The sequence below is a fragment of the Rhagoletis zephyria genome, unplaced genomic scaffold, assembly GCF_001687245.7.
Source record: "Rhagoletis zephyria isolate East Lansing unplaced genomic scaffold, Rhagoletis_zephyria_1.1 Rzeph_scaffold_00252, whole genome shotgun sequence".
Taxonomy (NCBI): domain Eukaryota; kingdom Metazoa; phylum Arthropoda; class Insecta; order Diptera; family Tephritidae; genus Rhagoletis; species Rhagoletis zephyria.
In genome coordinates this window covers 328396-350850 of record NW_016157336.1, presented here as the reverse complement: position 1 = coordinate 350850, position 22455 = coordinate 328396, and the positions used below count along the sequence as shown (strand labels likewise).

Below are 22455 nucleotides of genomic sequence, written 5' to 3'. Positions count from 1 at the left end.
CTGTTATTGAATATATCCATTCATTAATGAAAAGAAAAAATTATATATTCTATGCTAAAGGATTGGAGAAAATCAGATGGATTCAACGTTTATTCGGATACGATATTATTTTATATAATTTAGATGATTTAAATTGTCCAAATTTAAAGAATTTATATATTAAAAATACAAATATAAATACTTGTAAATATCATAAAAATTCTATGATATGTGCTGAAAAAAATGTAATAATATTAAGAAACTTTATTTCTCCATTAAATATCTAATAAATAAAAATAAATAAGTAATTATAACACTTCATTTTATTTCAAATTAAATCTTGTTTGTTTTCAACTTCAACAGACCTTTCCATTCATATATATGTATATATACACATACATATTAAATACTTAGCAATTGACTATATGACACTTTTCTATGGGTGGAGCACCTATGTATGTATATACATATGTATGTATGTACGTTTGCATATAGATGTATGTATGAGAATACGTATGTATATATGTATACCAATACACCTTACCAATTTTCGACATATAAACCACCTTGTATATATACGTTGGTTATAGACGTTGAGGGAGTCTATTTTAATAAGAAATTTATTGCTAAAGAAGTCAGCATATCAACATATAAACAACTAACAACTGGTTATATCATAATCATCACGAATTAAAATGGGAAGAGGGTGATTCGACTTTAATGACTGTTATTGAATATATCCATTCATTAATGAAAAGAAAAAATTATATGGTCCGGGAACGCATTGGGTAGCTTACTGGAAAAACGATAATGAGATTGATTACTTCGATAGCTTTGGAAACTTACAGCCTCCTAAGCAAATAATAAAGTATTTAGGAAAAAACATTAACTATAACTATAATCAACAGCAAAGCTATAATTCATATAATTGTGGCCATTTATGCTTAAAATTCTTATTATCAAAATAAATAAGTAATTATAAAACTTTCTTTTATTTCGAATTAAATTTTATTTGTTCTCATCTTCTTTCCATTCATATACACATACATATTAAATACTTAGCAATCAACTATGTGCACATTATTAACACACTTCTTCATTCTAGGGGTGGAGCATCTACATATGTATATACATATGTACGGTTTGTATATATTTCTGACTGCATACCAACACACTTTACTAATTTTCGACATATAAACCACCTGGTATCGGAATTCTCAGATTTCCATCAGCGGTACACCCTGTTATCGATTCCGGTTCTGAATGGTATCGGATTTCTCAGATTTCCATCAGCGGTACACCCTGTGATCGGTTCCGGTTCTGGACTCGGATTTGTTACCAGCGACATCTTGCGGCTTTTATCTGGGTTCTAAACTTGGATTTCGGTCGGTGGCATCTTTTGGCGGTGNTATCAGCGACATCTTGCGGCTTTTATCTGGGTTCCGAGCTTGGATTTCGATCGGCGACATCTTTTGGCGGAGCAGCAAAGCTTGCTCCGATTGAGCCACCGGAGCAGCAGCAAACCTTACTACTTGTATGAATGCATGTGTGTATTCAAAACAGTGCCTTTTGTTTTTTTTTTTTTGAATTCTTTTGTATTCGTATTCGCACTAGTATCACTTCCTTGTATTTACGTAAAATTCATATCAAATTTGAACCGGTTGGGCAGGTGTTAGGACTCAATCATTTCAAATTCTTATTAGATTTGCATTTGTTTACATTTTTTCTACCATTGAACTAAATACTTTTTGCGAAGTGCTTTATTCGCGTTAATTGCTAAATGGTCAAAATCAAAATACAGTGGTTTGGGTGCGTTAATTATCCGGTATATATACACTAACAGTCGAACGTATTTACGGCAAGTTGCATTACGTGCATGAACACGTTCGGCTCTGAAAACTTGCGTCCAACCCAACGGCCGATCGAAATCTTCGGCAAAGCTGTGAATTATATATTTTATATCCCTATTAGATACACGTATATTATATAAATAACTTACTTCCCACGTATATATCGTCATTTACTACACACGTATATATTTGGGGTTAATAAAAAATAAAGGTCGATTTTATACGTTTTTTTCGTACGGCTCGCTGCGTGCGTTAGCGTAACAGACAAGTTCTTTAAAGGATTAAGAAAATAATTCCCTGTCACGGTACGGATAGCAATGAAAGTCGACATTTATTTTGAACAAAACCAATTTCTCTCCTGAATGGTTTGCGAACTGTAAGCCAAACAGTTATCAACTTCTATCCCGTGTTAACGGTCTAATTAAAAAAAAAAAAAAATCTGAACGCCGTCTGCGTTAAATAATTTTTGCACATTCATTTTTCTCTCACACTTACCGGATGATCTGACTGGTACCGTGGTCGATCCCGTCGAAGATTCGACTAATTTCTGCTCTCTCTCTAAAGGTTGTTCGGTACGTTTACCATTCACCTTAACAGACGTTGTTCAAATATCTTTGAACATGGGTATATCTGCCTAAGTAAGATAATAAATATAGGTAGTAAAAACATTTAAAAATATATGTATACACAGTACACAAATAATCACTTTTTTGTCCTCGGCAATATGTTCAAACATCTTTGAACATGAGTACATATCTGCCAGGGTAATAAAATTTAACATAAAAAATACGTGCATATGTATGTACCTACTTAGCCAATAACATATACTCATCCATATGAACATGTATTTAGAAAAGGATCGATTTGTCTGCACATGCAATGCAAGAAACAAAACATACTTATTTACATACAGAAAATATTTACGTATATGTATACAGTCCACTACTATGTCAAATGTATGATAAGCAAAGCAATCGAAATTCTCTGCGATCTTGTTGCCTGAGTACGAAGATTGCTGCTTATCAAAACATAAATTATAATACATACTGAAATAAGAGATCAATGCGTTTATCTCTTGCATACAAATATATATACACACATACCTATGCATGCATTAGAAAATGCATTAGATAATAGGCTTTGCATGTATATAGCCGATGCACATGCAAGCAATAAAAATATAATTAGAAGACCAAGGCATTGGTTGGTAATCTTATGTAAATATNTACAAAGATACAAATAAGGTATGCCAAATCACATCTAGGAACTGAAACAGGCAAAAGAGTAATGAACATTGTGTTAGTAGTTCTTTTTTTCGTGAAAATTGTTAAAAAGCTCTTAAAAATATATGAGTGCAAAACTGTAATATCTGCCTTAATTTACATTTTTGTCTGCTGGTTTTATTATTGTTGTTCTATTGACTTCAAATCATTATGAGAGAGGGAGTAGGAATGTACCAACAAGAATATACAGCAAAAGTATGAAAGGCGTTAGAACTTGGAAATATAGCGGTGGCTGAAACAAAAAGTGTTAAACCATGTTACATTTTTGCTCGTCACTGTACCTATGCATGCATTAGAAAATGCATTAGATAATAGGCTTTGCATGTATATAGCCGATGCACATGCAAGCAATAAAAATATAATTAGAAGACCAAGGCATTGGTTGGTAATCTTATGTAAATATACATACATACATGCACATGTACATATACACACACATACATATATAATTAGTTAAGGAAATAGAGTTAGAAAATTGTATATAAAAGAAAAATGTTGAATAAATTATTCAGATTCGTAAAGACTCTCAATAACACGCTTCTTTTCTTTCTTTTATATTTTATGCTTTACTTCCCCCCACCAGAGGTAAGGGGTAAAGCATCTAACTATCTGTCTTCTTCTTTCTTTATTAAGGTTTTACTTCCCCCCACCAGCGGTAAGGGGTAAAATTATTAATATTGAAAGCACTAACCTCTTATTTTATTAAACTCTACTTCCCCCCACCAGTGGTAAGGGGTAGAGAATTTTAAAATAAGAGTATTTGTAGTTCACGCATTGCTGAGCGTTACTTGTTTCCAAGGAACAAGTGACTCAGCTCTGCTACGAACAGACGTCGAAGGATCGTCTAATTTTTTTATCTCTCTCTCAAGGTTGTTTGGTACGTTTACCATTCACCTTAACAGACGTCAAAGGTTCGACTAATTTTTTGCTCTCTCTCTAAAGGTTTTTTGGTACATTTGCCATTCATCTTCCCAGACGTGGAAGGTTCGACTAATCTTTTTATCTCTCTCTGAAGGTTGTTTGGTACGCTTGTCATTCACCCTAACAGGCCTCGAAGGTTCGGCTAATTAGCGACCTATTGCATCTGTTATCCGAGTTTGAGCTCCAGGAGCTTGCCTTGACCTATCTAAATCATCTTTTCATTCCACCTACAAAAAAGGTAAAAAAACCCAATAAAATCCCACTTCTCGACCTTGCCAAAAGTTTCTAGTTGCGAAGTAAATAAAGTTTTCTTGGTTGCATCTACCCTATGGTCTCACGTTTAGATACCAAGGGCTTTCGATCTATATCTCTTCAAGAAAGATAGTTAGGCTTTTTACTGTTTACAGTAACCCGATTTTTCATCTTTGCAATACATAAGCACTTCCGCTTTGCAAGTCATGGCGACTGAATCAGCAGTAATGGCAGATTTTCTTTTCGATTCCAACAATATTATAACTTTCTGTGAACATTTTGAAAAAGAAGATCCGGAAGACCACACTGATACTTTGCTGGAAATCAAGCTTCAGGATCTCAATGCACGATGGGAATGTTTACAACTCTCATATCGAAAGGTCTGTTCCCACCGACTTCAAAGAAGAAGCGGGTAACAAATTCCAATTATGTACTGATAGTTTTTGTATTTGCAAATCCCACATTCTCGACAAGCTTAAAATGTTTCAAGGTAACCCAAGTCACCAGGCTAGGACCTCGCGTAGCTCTGCTGTTTTCTTCGATCATTCTGTTCCATGCATCAAAGTCCCACCCTGTGATACCCAGATCTTGTATGGTAGCTATGAGGACTGGCCATCGTTTCGTGATATGATATATATGGCCGTTTACCTCAATCACCCGAAACTTACCCCTGCTCAAAAACTGTATCACTTACAGAATAAGACTCGCGGAAAGGCTGGTAGCATTGTCAAGCATTACAAGTTATGCGACGAAAACTTTTCCCTAGCTTGCGACGCTTTAAGAGCTCGACAAGCAACTTAAGTTGCTATTTAACCTTCCCTCAGCTAGTTCGGAAAACAGCGAAGCAATCCAGAAAATTCAAAACGCAATTAATGATTGCCTCTCGTGCCTTAAATCCCAAGGGGTTTCCGTGAGTGACTGGGACCCTATACTAATATATCTATGCTCGACGAAGGTACCCGAGGAGACTCTAGCATTGTGGGAACCCAGAAAAACCTTCCTAACTGGTGCCAAATGGATGAATTCCTCACCAGTCGGTATGAAGTAGTTGAACGTTTGCACAGCTATAAAACAACCAAGGCACGAAGTTCTTTCCCCCAAAAGGCATCCGCGAAGGTGCAGTCTTACCATTCCCAGGAAAAGTTAGTGGCTAAATGCAAATTATGTAGTAACAACCATCCATTGAAGCTTTGCCCCGAGTTTCGAAAACTCTCGGCTCAAGAACGTAGCAAGTTCGTTGAACAAAATAATTACTGTTCCAACTGTTTGGCCTACAACCATCTTCTCAATAATTGCCAAAGCATGTTTCGATGTCTTCACTGTAAGAAGGCTCATCACACAATGTTGCACGTCAAACCAACTAGTAAACCTGAGGCTAATGCACCTGTTAAGAAATCAACGACTCAACAATCCCTGAATTCCACATCTCTGCTGCATACCCAATCTCTCGAACCTTCCTCCAGTCGTACAAGACGCCCCATTTTCAATATAACTGAAGGCACTTACGAGGACTCTCCCACATCCTCGGCTGTAAGTTATCACCCCGTTCAAGTGAATTTTTCGACGAACAATGAGAAGACGCTTCTTCCCACAGCCCAAGTGCATGTCAAGCACTTGGGCACACTCTTTACCCTAAGAGCCTTAACAGACCAAGGCTATCAAAATTCATTCGTGTCAGAAAAGGCTCAAAGACGTCTGCAGCTTCCTACCTATCGAGATAATTTCTNTGTTTACAACTCTCATATCGAAAGGTCTGTTCCCACCGACTTCAAAGAAGAAGCGGGTAACAAATTCCAATTATGTACTGATAGTTTTTGTATTTGCAAATCCCACATTCTCGACAAGCTTAAAATGTTTCAAGGTAACCCAAGTCACCAGGCTAGGACCTCGCGTAGCTCTGCTGTTTTCTTCGATCATTCTGTTCCATGCATCAAAGTCCCACCCTGTGATACCCAGATCTTGTATGGTAGCTATGAGGACTGGCCATCGTTTCGTGATATGATATATATGGCCGTTTACCTCAATCACCCGAAACTTACCCCTGCTCAAAAACTGTATCACTTACAGAATAAGACTCGCGGAAAGGCTGGTAGCATTGTCAAGCATTACAAGTTATGCGACGAAAACTTTTCCCTAGCTTGCGACGCTTTAAGAGCTCGACAAGCAACTTAAGTTGCTATTTAACCTTCCCTCAGCTAGTTCGGAAAACAGCGAAGCAATCCAGAAAATTCAAAACGCAATTAATGATTGCCTCTCGTGCCTTAAATCCCAAGGGGTTTCCGTGAGTGACTGGGACCCTATACTAATATATCTATGCTCGACGAAGGTACCCGAGGAGACTCTAGCATTGTGGGAACCCAGAAAAACCTTCCTAACTGGTGCCAAATGGATGAATTCCTCACCAGTCGGTATGAAGTAGTTGAACGTTTGCACAGCTATAAAACAACCAAGGCACGAAGTTCTTTCCCCCAAAAGGCATCCGCGAAGGTGCAGTCTTACCATTCCCAGGAAAAGTTAGTGGCTAAATGCAAATTATGTAGTAACAACCATCCATTGAAGCTTTGCCCCGAGTTTCGAAAACTCTCGGCTCAAGAACGTAGCAAGTTCGTTGAACAAAATAATTACTGTTCCAACTGTTTGGCCTACAACCATCTTCTCAATAATTGCCAAAGCATGTTTCGATGTCTTCACTGTAAGAAGGCTCATCACACAATGTTGCACGTCAAACCAACTAGTAAACCTGAGGCTAATGCACCTGTTAAGAAATCAACGACTCAACAATCCCTGAATTCCACATCTCTGCTGCATACCCAATCTCTCGAACCTTCCTCCAGTCGTACAAGACGCCCCATTTTCAATATAACTGAAGGCACTTACGAGGACTCTCCCACATCCTCGGCTGTAAGTTATCACCCCGTTCAAGTGAATTTTTCGACGAACAATGAGAAGACGCTTCTTCCCACAGCCCAAGTGCATGTCAAGCACTTGGGCACACTCTTTACCCTAAGAGCCTTAACAGACCAAGGCTATCAAAATTCATTCGTGTCAGAAAAGGCTCAAAGACGTCTGCAGCTTCCTACCTATCGAGATAATTTCTCAATCACCGGAATGGGCGGGACTATCGTTGAAAATGCCAACAGAGTTTGCCAACTTACCATATTCTCCAAACGTTGCAACATTAGCATGAACACTAAGGCCATTGTCCTTAAAAAACTCACCAGCTTTCTCCCATCATTCCAACTTCATAAACCAAATCTCTCAGGAATTAAGGACCTAGATCTTGCGGATCCCTATTTCTATACCCCCGGTCCAATTGACCTAGTAATAGGTAGTGACAAATCCTCCTTCAAGGAGTCAAGCACCAAATTTGTGGAAGTCTTCTTGCTCAAAACACCATTTTTGGTTGGTATTTAAGTGGGCCATTGAAGTCTATTGAGTGCTCCAGTTTTCACACACATGTTGTTGAAGACTCAGGCGAAAATCTCAACTCTCAACTTAAACTCTTCTGGGAAACAGAAGAAATAACTGAATCCCATCCACCTTCCGATGCTGATGCATTTTGCGAAAAATGTTATCAAGACACCACCTATCGACAAAGTGATGGAAGATATGTAGTCAGATTGCCATTTAAATCCGAGCTTCCTTGTAACCTAACTCTCGGTCCATCTCCTTCGCAAGCCATGAAGCAAGCGATTCGAATTGAACACACGCTTAATAAAAACCCCGATCTCAAAGGAGAATATGATCGAGTATTAGAAGAGTATCTATCCCTAGATCATATGAAACCAATCACTCCCTATGAAATCCATAAAGATGACAAATATTTCTCATATTATCTCCCTCATCATTCAGTTGTTAAACTCGACAGTAAGTCCACCAAAGTTCGTGTGGTATTTAACGCCTCTAAACCTTCAGCGTCAGGAACTTCCCCCAACGACATTCTCCATATCGGCCCCACTTTACAATCTGATCTCATGTTTGTCATTTTGAATTGGCGATTGTACAAATATGTCTTCAATGGGGACATACAAAAGATGTACCGCCAAATCCTTCTACACGAATAGGACTTCTCATCAGAGAAAAAGATGAAGACAAGGCCGTCAAAATAATAAAAGCTAAATCAACGCGAACTCTTAGCGACTTGCGACTTGCATTTTATTATACTAAAATTTAGTAATCTATAAAACTGCATACCCAAAATTTGTATAAAAACTAAAAACAAAAAAAAAATACTTTTGGTAAAAATTTTTTTATAACATTTCACATTATTACTTTTTATTTTTTTTATTTTGGGAGAACCCTACAATTGTTTTTAACTAGTTTTTATTATGAAACTGTTATTAGCTGGAACAGGAGAATCGGTCTTCTTCAAAATTGGCGCATTTTCTTCACTTTGCACTAAAAAATTTAGTACAAACAAATAAAAATTCGAAAATTGGCCTCAACTAGTCTCTTGCAAATTTTATTAGCTTTCATTAAAAAAAAAAAAATATCAAATTGGTTGAGAAATGAAGGCTCCAGTGAATTATGAACATTAAATCCCATTTATTGACCACCGTGCAGTGGAGTGCGAATTTAAAAATATTAAACATTGCGTGATGAAGGGCCAGCCAAGTCGTGTGCGACCAGAAATCTTTATAGATCGGCACATGAACCACTGGATTAAAGGGCGCATGAATATTGTAGGAGCAAAAGAAGCAAAGCTTTTTTATGACGATGAGAATGATTCAAACACAGAAAAAAAATCAAACCAAACAAGAAGTAGAGGGACAAGCAAATTTAACTTTCACCGATTCTAAAAGGGAATCAGCAGAACAAACGATAATAGAACATAGTGATCCAATATCACCAAAAATAGTGGAAGAAATGAACATGAGAGAAAATTGCTGCACCTTTTGCAACTTCCCACTTTCTTCTACTGCAAGTACTCAGTTGTGCTCCAAATGCATCAAAATAGAGAGCGTTCCAATTATTCTGGCTTCTAGGTCAGAGGAAAATTAGGGAGGTTTAATTGCTAAAAAAAATACAAATTCAGAAGATATATTAATTGACGATGGTAAAACTAAAAAAAGAAAGTGTCTAAATCCAACGACGTTCAGAAAATAAAACCAACAATTAAGAGGACAAAAGGTGGCAAACAATCCTGGTACCTCGATAAAAATCAAGAAACATATGATGCTTTATCACAAGAAAATGTAACAAAAATACCAATATTAAAAAATGCAAGCTGTATGAATCTGGAGGTAGATATTAATTTGAAAATATTTGGTTTATTATAGCTACAGTTCCCCTGTTCATTTTCTTATATGATTTATCATTTATTTAATGAAACTTCTTCAATTTTATTTTAGGCAGTAACTATTAACAAAGTAAAGTATTCCTTTACAAAAACATGTGCTATTGATACCTCCCTACAAATTTTTATCGTGAAATTAAAGAAAGTATAAATGAACTCAAAAATCAAAAAACAAAATCTCGCAATGGATATGGTGGCCACCCTTTGTACTTCGAAAAATATGCACTATAGCATCTATCGCAAAAGGGGAATAATTTTGTTGGAAATAATAAAATAATAAAAACAGTTAATCCTCAAAATATTACACGAGTACAAGGAAATGTTGAACATTACATAGTTGACGGTGAATTTAACGTCTTCGACTTAACACAAAGAATTTTACGTGGAGTGCCCCCATTTAAGACATCTTTGCAGTGTTCCAATTCTAGTTGCTCTCTTCGAGGAAACAAATGGCGATCAATTATTTTACCGAATTCTCTTTTAGAAACACATAGTTCAGAAGATATTATTTTAAAATTATTATTGGCAAAAAGAAAATGTCCAAAGAACTCCTGGTCTGGTCTGGACTAGTAGAAACTACATTTCTTTCGAGTGGTACGTTATCAAAGAAAAAAAAATTACATATGTTATAAAATCTAATTAACGAAATGACCTAATGCCCAGTGTAAAGTATACTGCAAAAATAACTTTTTTTCTCTAACGGAGCTTGACGCCTTTTACAAGCCAGTATATTTAAACAGTCTCCCAAAAAGCTTTCAAGATCCAGTTGAAAATGGAAGCAGTCCTGACAGATACATACTACTAGGAGTTGCCAAATATACAGGACCTCTTAAACAAAACAAAAACGTAGTAACACATTATACTGCAATATGTCTAAGGCAAAATACATGGTTCGAGCTTGACGATCTACAATCCGAAAAACATTTAAAAGTCAACACCAATTTACCCTATTACGTTGGAGCAATAATCTACGGAAAAATAAGAAAGTGATAGAAAGGATATACATACACTAGTGTGGCCCAAAAATGCTTGTGAAAAAAGTAAAGTCAGAATTTGAATGCTCTCACACCCTAGGAGTGTCCTATATCGAAAAAAAATATCCCCCTTGGATTTCAAAATAAAAAAGAGGGGTATAATTTTTTGGATATAGAACAATCCTAGGGGTGAGAGCATTCAAATTCTGACTTAACTTTTTTTCGGACCACCCTAATATACACTCAGCGAAATACTTACATATATGAAGTACTTTTTTTTATATAACACCGTGCGATAAAAACAAAAAAGAAATAAAACACATGAATCAGCCAATATAATCACGAAACTATGGGCCAAATATAGTAAAACTGCGTTTTTAGTTTTTCTCTCTGACGTCAGGATTTGTTTAAAGGACTTTAATTTCAAAAATATGATTAATTCCAAAAATTATTTCAAAAATTCAGTGCAATGTAGAATAACAATATGCGTAGGAAATGAAAGAGACTATTCGGCGGAGTTAAAAAAAATTGTTGGTTTAAAAGGACGAATAGGTATTAAAAATGGCCTACTAATAAATTTTATTTTTTTTGAGCTGACAAAGTTCGAAGAAGAAATTCGAGGATGTGGTCGAGTTATTAGTCTTAAACATATAATTTGTTTTTGAAATATTGCAAAATTCAAGGATATTCAAGGATACAATTTTAAAGGGAAATTTTCAATACCTTTTCGTCCTTAGGCACCAAAAAATTTACTATTTTTTATTCCACAGAACTTTCTCTTTAATTTGGTACCCATACTGTTTTTGTGCATTGCATTGAATTAAAAAAAAAATCGAAATAATCATATTTTTCAAGTTTTGAAGTCCTTTTAAAAAGAATCCGGACGTCAGAGAGAAAAACTACAAACGCGGTATTACTATATTTGGTTCATGGTTTCGCGAGTATATTGATTTTTGTATGTATAAAATTGACTGTCACACGGTGTAGTATATATGTAACCGAAAGGGATTTGAATTTCTATTCTTTATATTAGCTATTTTTATTTATATTTTTTATTATAGTAGCTTTGAACTTTATTTTTAATCAATCAATATGAGTTATAATGAATTTATTAATTGCGCAGTCCTATTGCAACATGTATTAATAAATGTATTAAAATTATGCCGTAAGGTAGAAGTATATGCGCTTTTTGGTTCCAGAGATATTGATAGTGTAGTGCTTACTTCAGCTGAAGAGATGGCTGCCACATGTTTTTACCAAAATTAGCAGAGAAAAAAAAAATTTTTGCGACATAAATTAGTACTCGATAAGCACTAAATTATGTCGTAAGGTAGAAGTATATGCGCTTTTTGCTTCCAGAGATATTGATAGTGTAGTGCGTACTTCAGCTGAAGAGATGGCTACCACATGTTTTTACCAAAATTTGCGGAGAAAAAAAATGTTTTTGCGGCATAAATTGGCACTCGATAAGCACTAAATTATGTCGTAAGGTAGAAGTATATGCGCTTTTTGCTTCCAGAGATATTGATAGTGTAGTGCGTACTTCAGCTGAAGAGATGGCTACCACATGTTTTTACCAAAATTTGCGGAGAAAAAAAATGTTTTTGCGGCATAAATTGGCACTCGATAAGCACTAAATTATGTCGTAAGGTAGAAGTATATGCGCTTTGTGCGGTGGTTGTTGGGCTGAGATTTTTTAATGTAAATTTTATTAAAAACGTTAAAAAATAGCTATTAAAAATGTATAATAATTTACGTCATTAATTTTTCTCTCTTCAACCGACCTCAAAAAAGGAGGAGGTTATCAATTCATCGGAATGTTTTTGTATGTTACCTCATAACTTTGGACCACATTAATCGATTTCAATAATTCTTATTCTGTTGCCTCAGGGGAGGTACCATACTATTTTGGTTTAGATCCGATCAGAAGATCATGAAGAAATTAACGGTTCTTCTAAACTTTTATATGAGAATTGCTGTCGGTTGTGTTTTTTGCTTAAAAATTACTTGTTATTGTAACAATTGAGTTGTACCGAGCCCTACAAAGGAATTTATATCGCATAAAGTTTATTATGAACTTATTGATGAGTTTAAATACAAATTTGTTAGTTACCTTAATTGCGTGGAAATTTTAAAATGCGACTTCGTCTTTACACCAAAATCGCAATTTTTTCATTATTTTTAACCGACTTCAAAAAAAGGAGGAGGTTATCTATGTTGAAATAATCTGGCAACTCGAATAGCTGTTGTACTCTTTCACTTACATATTCATTGTTTTTCTTAGGGTAATAATTAGTTAGTAGCGGAAGTTTACTCAAGCTGATGAGACTTTGATATTAATAAACTTCTTAATACACATACATATATTTGTAAAACTCTTATTCAGCGGTTACAACAAAGGTACCTCTAAGGGCCGGTTACCCAATGTCTGGTTAACACTAATCTCAGGTTAAACATAGATATCGACGTTACCGACTCCCTGCTGTATGCATGGCCCTAAATCAAACAATATATTCGTCGGAATATTTTTTTATGTACATATGTATGTTACTGCATAACTAATGTGACCAAAGAAGTACAGAAACTGAAAACAAAAAATAGTATGAAAGTAATGAGAAAATGGTAACAGCTGAAAATATAAAAACAGTAACACTGTACAAATTTAACAAATAAATTTTACTAATTAGAAATCTGTACTATTTATTATTCAAAGACAAGGCGCTTATTCCCAGCGATCTACTAATCGTAATCAAATTAAAGTGCTCGATCTGAAACTGTGCACGAGCATATCGGATTTAAAAATCATTAGAGCACTTTTAAATATATTCTTAGAAAATTTTTTAAAGTTTTACATTGAACAAAGGATTGCTATGTTTATTTCAGTAGGCAGAAACTGCGGAGTGCTCTGAATATGGAGTAAAAAAGGATGCCAACGTTAACACCTCGAATGAGTGTTTTCGTAACGCTCCGAATATGGAATGAGAAAGGAGTCAAAGTGTTTTTTTGTTATCTTGTTTTTTTTTTTTTTTTAGTCTGTGAATTGAAAAATACATTTTCATTTCAATCAAGACGAAACTGATCGTCGTTCTCGTATATTCCTAAAAAGGTACACCGCAAAAAAACGCTGTTGACGTAATGGCAGTTTCAAATGCATTTAGAGGTGAACAATAAAGCGTAATAACTTTTGTCTAACTTTAGAACTTTTCAGATGTATTTAATAGAAAATATGGTGGATCTGGCAAAGTAGAGCGGGCGCAAAGTGGCTCCAAACTTAAAGGGCACGTATGTATTTTAAGCAAGATAAAAAATATTTCTTAATTTACTTCAGGATTTTTCCGTTTTTATGTTTTTTACTGAATAATACGTAAATAATTTTTTAATTCAGCATTTTTTCTATAAAAAGATGCAAACTCTTTAATATTTATTAATTAAAAGCAAAATTAAGAACATTTTGAATAACCGTAAAGCCTCCTTTTGGGTCTATTATCGGACTCTGCTGGTATGCTGGGAACAATGTTTTTGAACAATTTAATTTTTTATGATTTAAAAATGCTGGAATACTTAAAAAAGTCATTGCCAACGAACCGTTTTAAAAAAATTTGAGATTATTTAAAACTTCTTTTGCGAGTTAGAGAAGGTCGAGAACTCTCCCAAGGCTCAAAAGTTAAGATAAGTACAATGAGAGTCTATTTTGCGAGATGTAAATTTAGTCGACTGGGTCGTTCAACCTCAGCCTGGTGTAAGTAATCAAAACCACTTGAAGGTCCAAAAAATAAGCAATGTACGATAGTTAATAAGAAAATGGTTAATATGTTGCCCGGATAAGAAAATGTTTACTATGGCAACGATACTGTCGTTTCTGAATATCCACAGGAGCAAGTAAGATTCGCCACAGAAGCTTTAAACTCGGTAACACCTTTTAATTTTCCTTGATTGAGTAGCCATGTATAACGAAATTTGTCAGCTGGAGAAGTAAACTTATTGAAAGTCATAATTTATGTGTTGTTCTATGAGCACCTTTCTTAACTGAGATGACTAACCTTTTGAAATTTTTCAAAACAGGTATTAGAGAAAAAGCAACATTTATGTGTATTTTGTTGTTGGTTGTCTTATCTAAAGTGTCAAAAAATGTTCTGATTTTGAGTAAAAATTAAAAATTAAATATGAAAAGAAATTGGTGCGACTCTCTTTCTTAGTACATTTTGATTGCTTTTCGAAGCACTGATCCATCATATGCAAGGCCCAGTAATCGGAGTTTGTGCTGCGGAGTTAGGTGAACGTCCCAAACGTTGCTTTTCAATCGCTTGTTTTGTATGGGGAAAAGGTTTCACATGCAAAAAGATTTTGACAATTTATATTTTTTGTGAGAAGAAATTAAAAATATTTGACATTTTAAAGACCGAATAGTTTAAAAAAAATCAAATAAGCTGCTCTACCGATACTACCTGTTCAATGTGCCTTGGGTAGTACAAAACATTGTAAAGAGGTAGATTTGACTGTACTTCGAAGTACGAAGTACAACGGCTCAAAAAGAAGTAGGGCCTGTTCGAGGCACGCAATAAAAGCGCGTTGTACTGATGAAAAATGGCAACATTGTTGCAACTGCCCATTTGATAATACATTGCTAGAAATTCACACAGAACGTGATACTTTAATAATTCGCGCAACACTGCGGTTGTGATTGCAACTCGAACAAGCCCGTACTGTACTTCCAAAAGAAGTATGGTTGGTCACATTATGCATAACCGATTTCTATAATTCTTTTTTAAAGGAAAGGTGGTACCTCAGAGGTGGTCCCGTCCTAATTTGGTTTAGATCCAATTATTGGATCATTAATAAATTAATGGTAATCTTAAAGTTTTACATGAGAATTGAAGTCGGTTTTGTTTTTTGCTAAAAAAAATACTTGTTTATTTAGGCAATAGTCTTCGAGTGTCTTCTGCAAATCGATAAATGGTTTTAGTGATGATTTCATTTTTGTTTTTTCTACAAAAACTCTGTGAACGCTAAGCATACCTAAACCTACATTCAAGTACAAACAAAGAGAAAATACTAAAAGATAATAATCATTTTACTTTTTTTTTAAGTAAATGACCCTTTTATCAGACTAACAAAAGTAAGCTAAAAAGGACGTTCACAGTTGATAAAATTATCAAGGAACAACCAGCAGCACCCCTTCGCCCGTACCTGCGTACGCCCCTGGTATGAGTAGTCCACTTGCAAACAGAGTTATGTGATTTTATAATAGAAAGCCATAAATTTGAAAAAACGACTACGACAACAAGTAACATTTAAATTGAATCTTTTTTATTATTACCTGGAAATTTTTATAAATAAGAGCCTTATAAAATTATAACATAACATAACATGACATATTTTTAAGATTATATGCGACCTAAAGCAGTTTTCTAAGTTCATCAGAAGATGGATACTTTTGAAAGTTTATAAATAAGTATGATAACGACTTTTGGAAGAAGAGTTAATATTTGATGCTATTATTTCAGAATATAAAAAGATTTTGTACTGTGTTGTTAGTGGATATGAAGCTACATTAAATACTGGTACGTAATCCACCAAAAACTAAAAATCGAAAAGATTTTACATAGCGCATTTTGCAAGTGGACTTCCCGTATGTAGATAACAAAACTACATCTATTTATTTTTACTATTGAAACAATTAAAGACGGAAATTTAAAGAATTTATTAAGTGTTTCAGGTATTGTCCGACTAAAATGTCCTATACAAGTTTAACTGATCTAACCAAGTTGCGTTTGTTAATTTCCTTGTGCATAATTTTAATCTTTAAATAAATACGTGTCGCTATCAGAGTTTCGCAAATTTATTCGAATGACGAATAACAAATGAATAAATTGTTTTTCTCGTTATTCGTAAATAATAAATAACTTTGTTTATTCAAATAGTTATCTTCATTAATTATTCGAATAACGAATAAAATAATAATAAAACAAGTAATCTATGTATATAGATATGTACATATATTTATGTATGAAATGATAGCCGTTTTCGTTGTTCCGAATTAACTCAAACCCCTGGGTAGATTTAAGTCAAATTTTCGGAGGTTATTGCCTGCGCATAAAGTCCTATTAAAGGCTACTAGAAAACTCGTTGGTGGCGTTGGAGCCGAGTTATTTATAAAAGCCGTATTTATGAACCGATTTCGTTCAAATACAAAATGTGTTCTACCTGCATGATGAAAAATACTTGTGCGAAAAATTGACCCGCTAGGTGGCGCTGCAGTAGAGTTATTTAGAAAATCCGTATTTATTGTACAATCAGGTTGCAATTCATAATGGTGCTGCAGTCGAAATATTTAGAAACCCCATCTGTCTGGACTACTTTGTTCCTATGTTTATATTATACGAATTTACGATGTCTCCCGTCGTCATACACCCTAAATGCAACCTAGCATCAACCTCCGCTTGATTAAATTGCTCGGGCGGCCATTGCTGCAGCAGTAAAACTCAAGGAAACCAGCTCTTGGATATTTTAAAAGTGGCGAATTAGCAAGGAAAGTTTCGACCACATCCTTCCAAGAAAGACCACAGTTGGTTTATCAATGGCCAAATTTGAACTTCCCTCACTTTTCGTCCTGTGAAACATCGAGGATTTTTGGCTCTCCTATAATAGAAAACGCATAACTGTGCTCTTCAGCTTCCCTATAAGGACTTTTGTTGGCTTACATGACATAAGACTAGAGGGTGACGCATCGAACCAATGTTGTAGTTACAAGATTATAGAAGAAGATTGCGCACGCTTAGAAAAGATCTCACAGGTGGAAATAAGACCATCGGTAAAGCTCATGACATCGAATGGGATTTTTTTTGTATCAGAGCGCTACTATTTTTGGCAGAAATATGTGTGAGAAGGGTTCTGCTCTTTAGTTGTTTCAACCTAAATTAAGCATTTTTTCTTTACCCATATTTGCTTTTCAACGCTATTCTTGCATTGGCCAACGCAAAAGATTTTTCCAGGGGCCGCGAAACAAGCGGGAATGGGCTAGTAAGTATTCTTGATAAAATAGTAAAAAGAGTTCAGCTAACTCACAATCCTTGACAATAGAAATAAAAGTAAAACGTTGCTCAGTGTGTTATAAATCAATTTTTAAAAATTATTTTAAATAACAAATAAAATCACGAATAATTTATTCATAAGCAATTTATTCAGGAATAATTCATTCGTGAATAAATTGTTTGCGAATAATTATATTACGGATAAAATTTTGTTCGAATAATTATTTAAATAACAATTTATTCGAATAATGCCCAACTCTGGTCGCTATACAAATTTTCCTTAAATGAATCTGTTTTCTAATATTTTGCGGACACTTTTAATTGTTATAGCATAGCAGCCGATAGTTTAAAATTCAAACAAAAGCAAAAATGTATTTACTATATATTTTGTAATAAAAACAAATAAAAAATTGTTATTTTTTGTATCTGAAATACGTTACAGTAATATAAGTAGGTCAAACTTTTTAATGGGTGGTATACAGAGATCGTTTGAAAAAAAAATAATATAAAATACTTCAGCTCGAGATATTTTTGTGAAAGTTCTTTTATCTATGGATTTTAGATCAAATTAACATATTAAAAATTACTATAAAGTTTACAGCTTAAAAAAAAACTGTTATTTTAAAATTACATTTACAAAAAAAAAAACACTTATTGGTAAATATTGCCCCATACGTACGGTTACCATATTAACGAACCTAAAATAAAGGACATTTTTTTCAAAATGATTTGGGAATACGTACATACAACTTGTATGATAAAAGTACCTTACCCATATCGTAATTTAAATCAAATATTTATCAGTTAATTATATTATTTAATTGTACAAGTGTTCCCCTGCTGTAGCGAAAAATGAAGCCAAATCCTTTTCAAGGACGTCGCAATCATAATTCATACTGCGAGACGAAGCCAGCAACAGTGGTTCAAAATTGGAATTTAATGTTCATAATCCACCGGAGCATTCATTTTCCAACAAATTTTTACTAAAAAGCGAAAAAAAAATATTTTGGTGAAATTTTTTTTATAACATTTCAAAATTTTTTTGTGTATTTTTTGTTTTTTTTTTTGGGTAAACCATCCAGTTGTTTTCAACTAGTTTCTGTCATGTAACATTTATTAACTGGGACAGGAGAATACATTTTCTTCAAAACTGCTACTTTCTCTGCATTTTGCACAAAAAAAAGTGTACATAATCAAATAAATGTTTAGAAATCAGGCTCAACTGGTCTATTGCAAATATATGTATAAAGCTTTCATAAAAAAATTTAAATTAATCAAATGAAGGCTCCGGTGAATTACGAACACTAAATGGCGGTTTTGAACTACTGTCCAGCAGGGGGTTTATTGTTCTCTTTCAGTGGAACTGGACTCTCACCGTGCAAGACGATCCTGGGCACAACTTTCCCTGTGCTTTATAAATTGTACAAAGATAACCGATTAAATAGAAACCCTTAAGTGGGGTGCGAAACAAACTGGTGAAGGTTTTCATTATATTTTATAAGGGACATTATTCTGCATTTAAAAATTTATCTCTGAAAAATGTAGAGCCGATTTAAAGGTCAGTTTAAGAAATAAAGGACAAAAGGCGTCCTTTATTTTGAAAAAAAAAGGACAGGGGGTTAAAATAAAGGACGGATGGTCACCGTACTCATAGGCGACACACGTATGCAACACAATGGAGCTAAACAAAGCAAACGTNATGCGTTTAAAAATTTATCTCTGAAAAATGTAGAGTTTAAGAAATAAAGGACAAAAGGCGTCCTTTATTTTGAAAAAAAACATTATAAAGGACAGGGGGTTAAAATAAAGGACGGATGGTCACCGTACTCATAGGCGACACACGTATGCAACACAATGGAGCTAAACAAAGCAAACGTCAAGGTGTGAGGTTCAACTTATATTGTGCTCCGATTTGTCTTCCTATCAGTGTCCAGATTTGGCGATTTCGCGCCAATTTGGCGATTTTTTTTGATATTTGCTCATAAAAATTTAGGAAATCGCCATTGGCGATTTTTAGCGATTTTTTCCCTTCAAATAAATTTTTCCGAATTATGGAAATATACAAAACTTAGTTTTGCACGATAATTTTATAGAAGAGGCTAATGAACTGCGTGATCAACTTGACTTAACAAGCATATTAAAAGACTGTAAAAAATTTTTGATCACCCTAATCGAAGAACTTTTGAAACGATTACCTAGTCAATTAAATACTTTTAAAAAAGCTTTGATTTTGTCACCAGAAAAGTGTGTGAATCACAAGATGGCTAGTTTCAGGGACCTGCCAATTCAGCATTTAACTTTGAAGGAAAGAAAAGCAGCGGAAACTGAATATTTAAATCTTTTAANTCATAAAAATTTAGGAAATCGCCATTGGCGATTTTTAGCGATTTTTTCCCTTCAAATAAATTTTTCCGAATTATGGAAATATACAAAACTTAGTTTTGCACGATAATTTTATAGAAGAGGCTAATGAACTGCGTGATCAACTTGACTTAACAAGCATATTAAAAGACTGTAAAAAATTTTTGATCACCCTAATCGAAGAACTTTTGAAACGATTACCTAGTCAATTAAATACTTTTAAAAAAGCTTTGATTTTGTCACCAGAAAAGTGTGTGAATCACAAGATGGCTAGTTTCAGGGACCTGCCAATTCAGCATTTAACTTTGAAGGAAAGAAAAGCAGCGGAAACTGAATATTTAAATCTTTTAACTTTCCCATGGAATAACTTTTCTCAGAACCATTCCATCCGACTCTGCAGAATTTTGGATAATTGCTTATGGAGTGAAAACCGCAACAGGCAATAAAATGTTTGGAAATATAAGTAAATTCATTTTATTATCCTTGCCGCACTCACATGCTTTGTTGTGCACGTTTTTTCGTAATGAATTCAACAAAAACTAAGATTCGAGATAGGATGATTTTGGAAAGCCTTAATTCAATAGTTCGAATAATTCAATAGGTCGTTCAACCTCAGCCTGGTGTAAGTAATCAAAACCACTTGAAGGTCCAAAAAATAAGCAATGTACGATAGTTAATAAGAAAATGGTTAATATGTTGCCCGGATAAGAAAATGTTTACTATGGCAACGATACTGTCGTTTCTGAATATCCACAGGAGCAAGTAAGATTCGCCACAGAAGCTTTAAACTCGGTAACACCTTTTAATTTTCCTTGATTGAGTAGCCATGTATAACGAAATTTGTCAGCTGGAGAAGTAAACTTATTGAAAGTCATAATTTATGTGTTGTTCTATGAGCACCTTTCTTAACTGAGATGACTAACCTTTTGAAATTTTTCAAAACAGGTATTAGAGAAAAAGCAACATTTATGTGTATTTTGTTGTTGGTTGTCTTATCTAAAGTGTCAAAAAATGTTCTGATTTTGAGTAAAAATTTAAAATTAAATATGAAAAGAAATTGGTGCGACTCTCTTTCTTAGTACATTTTGATTGCTTTTCGAAGCACTGATCCATCATATGCAAGGCCCAGTAATCGGAGTTTGTGCTGCGGAGTTAGGTGAACGTCCCAAACGTTGCTTTTCAATCGCTTGTTTTGTATGGGGAAAAGGTTTCACATGCAAAAAGATTTTGACAATTTATATTTTTTGTGAGAAGAAATTAAAAATATTTGACATTTTAAAGACCGAATAGTTTAAAAAAAATCAAATAAGCTGCTCTACCGATACTACCTGTTCAATGTGCCTTGGGTAGTACAAAACATTGTAAAGAGGTAGATTTGACTGTACTTCGAAGTACGAAGTACAACGGCTCAAAAAGAAGTAGGGCCTGTTCGAGGCACGCAATAAAAGCGCGTTGTACTGATGAAAAATGGCAACATTGTTGCAACTGCCCATTTGATAATACATTGCTAGAAATTCACACAGAACGTGATACTTTAATAATTCGCGCAACACTGCGGTTGTGATTGCAACTCGAACAAGCCCGTACTGTACTTCCAAAAGAAGTATGGTTGGTCACATTATGCATAACCGATTTCTATAATTCTTTTTTAAAGGAAAGGTGGTACCTCAGAGGTGGTCCCGTCCTAATTTGGTTTAGATCCAATTATTGGATCATTAATAAATTAATGGTAATCTTAAAGTTTTACATGAGAATTGAAGTCGGTTTTGTTTTTTGCTAAAAAAAATACTTGTTTATTTAGGCAATAGTCTTCGAGTGTCTTCTGCAAATCGATAAATGGTTTTAGTGATGATTTCATTTTTGTTTTTTCTACAAAAACTCTGTGAACGCTAAGCATACCTAAACCTACATTCAAGTACAAACAAAGAGAAAATACTAAAAGATAATAATCATTTTACTTTTTTTTTAAGTAAATGACCCTTTTATCAGACTAACAAAAGTAAGCTAAAAAGGACGTTCACAGTTGATAAAATTATCAAGGAACAACCAGCAGCACCCCTTCGCCCGTACCTGCGTACGCCCCTGGTATGAGTAGTCCACTTGCAAACAGAGTTATGTGATTTTATAATAGAAAGCCATAAATTTGAAAAAACGACTACGACAACAAGTAACATTTAAATTGAATCTTTTTTATTATTACCTGGAAATTTTTATAAATAAGAGCCTTATAAAATTATAACATAACATAACATGACATATTTTTAAGATTATATGCGACCTAAAGCAGTTTTCTAAGTTCATCAGAAGATGGATACTTTTGAAAGTTTATAAATAAGTATGATAACGACTTTTGGAAGAAGAGTTAATATTTGATGCTATTATTTCAGAATATAAAAAGATTTTGTACTGTGTTGTTAGTGGATATGAAGCTACATTAAATACTGGTACGTAATCCACCAAAAACTAAAAATCGAAAAGATTTTACATAGCGCATTTTGCAAGTGGACT

The 22455-nt window shown here is 34.3% G+C and overlaps 1 protein-coding gene across 2 annotated transcripts in view; it reads right to left on the bottom strand.

Moving 5' to 3' along the window:
* Positions 1–2321: 2321 nt before the first annotated feature.
* Ca-beta (Calcium channel protein beta subunit) overlaps positions 2322–22455 on the bottom strand; it is a 326360-nt gene continuing 306226 nt past the window's right edge. Inside the window, exon 8 of one of the 2 annotated variants that reach the window (XM_017609750.1) lies at positions 2322–2463. In XM_017609750.1, the coding sequence (XP_017465239.1) occupies positions 2420–2463 (44 nt within the window). In that variant the 3' untranslated portion in view covers positions 2322–2419. The remainder of the gene's footprint in view (positions 2464–22455) is intronic. The other variant, XM_017609751.1, reaches the window with a different exon arrangement.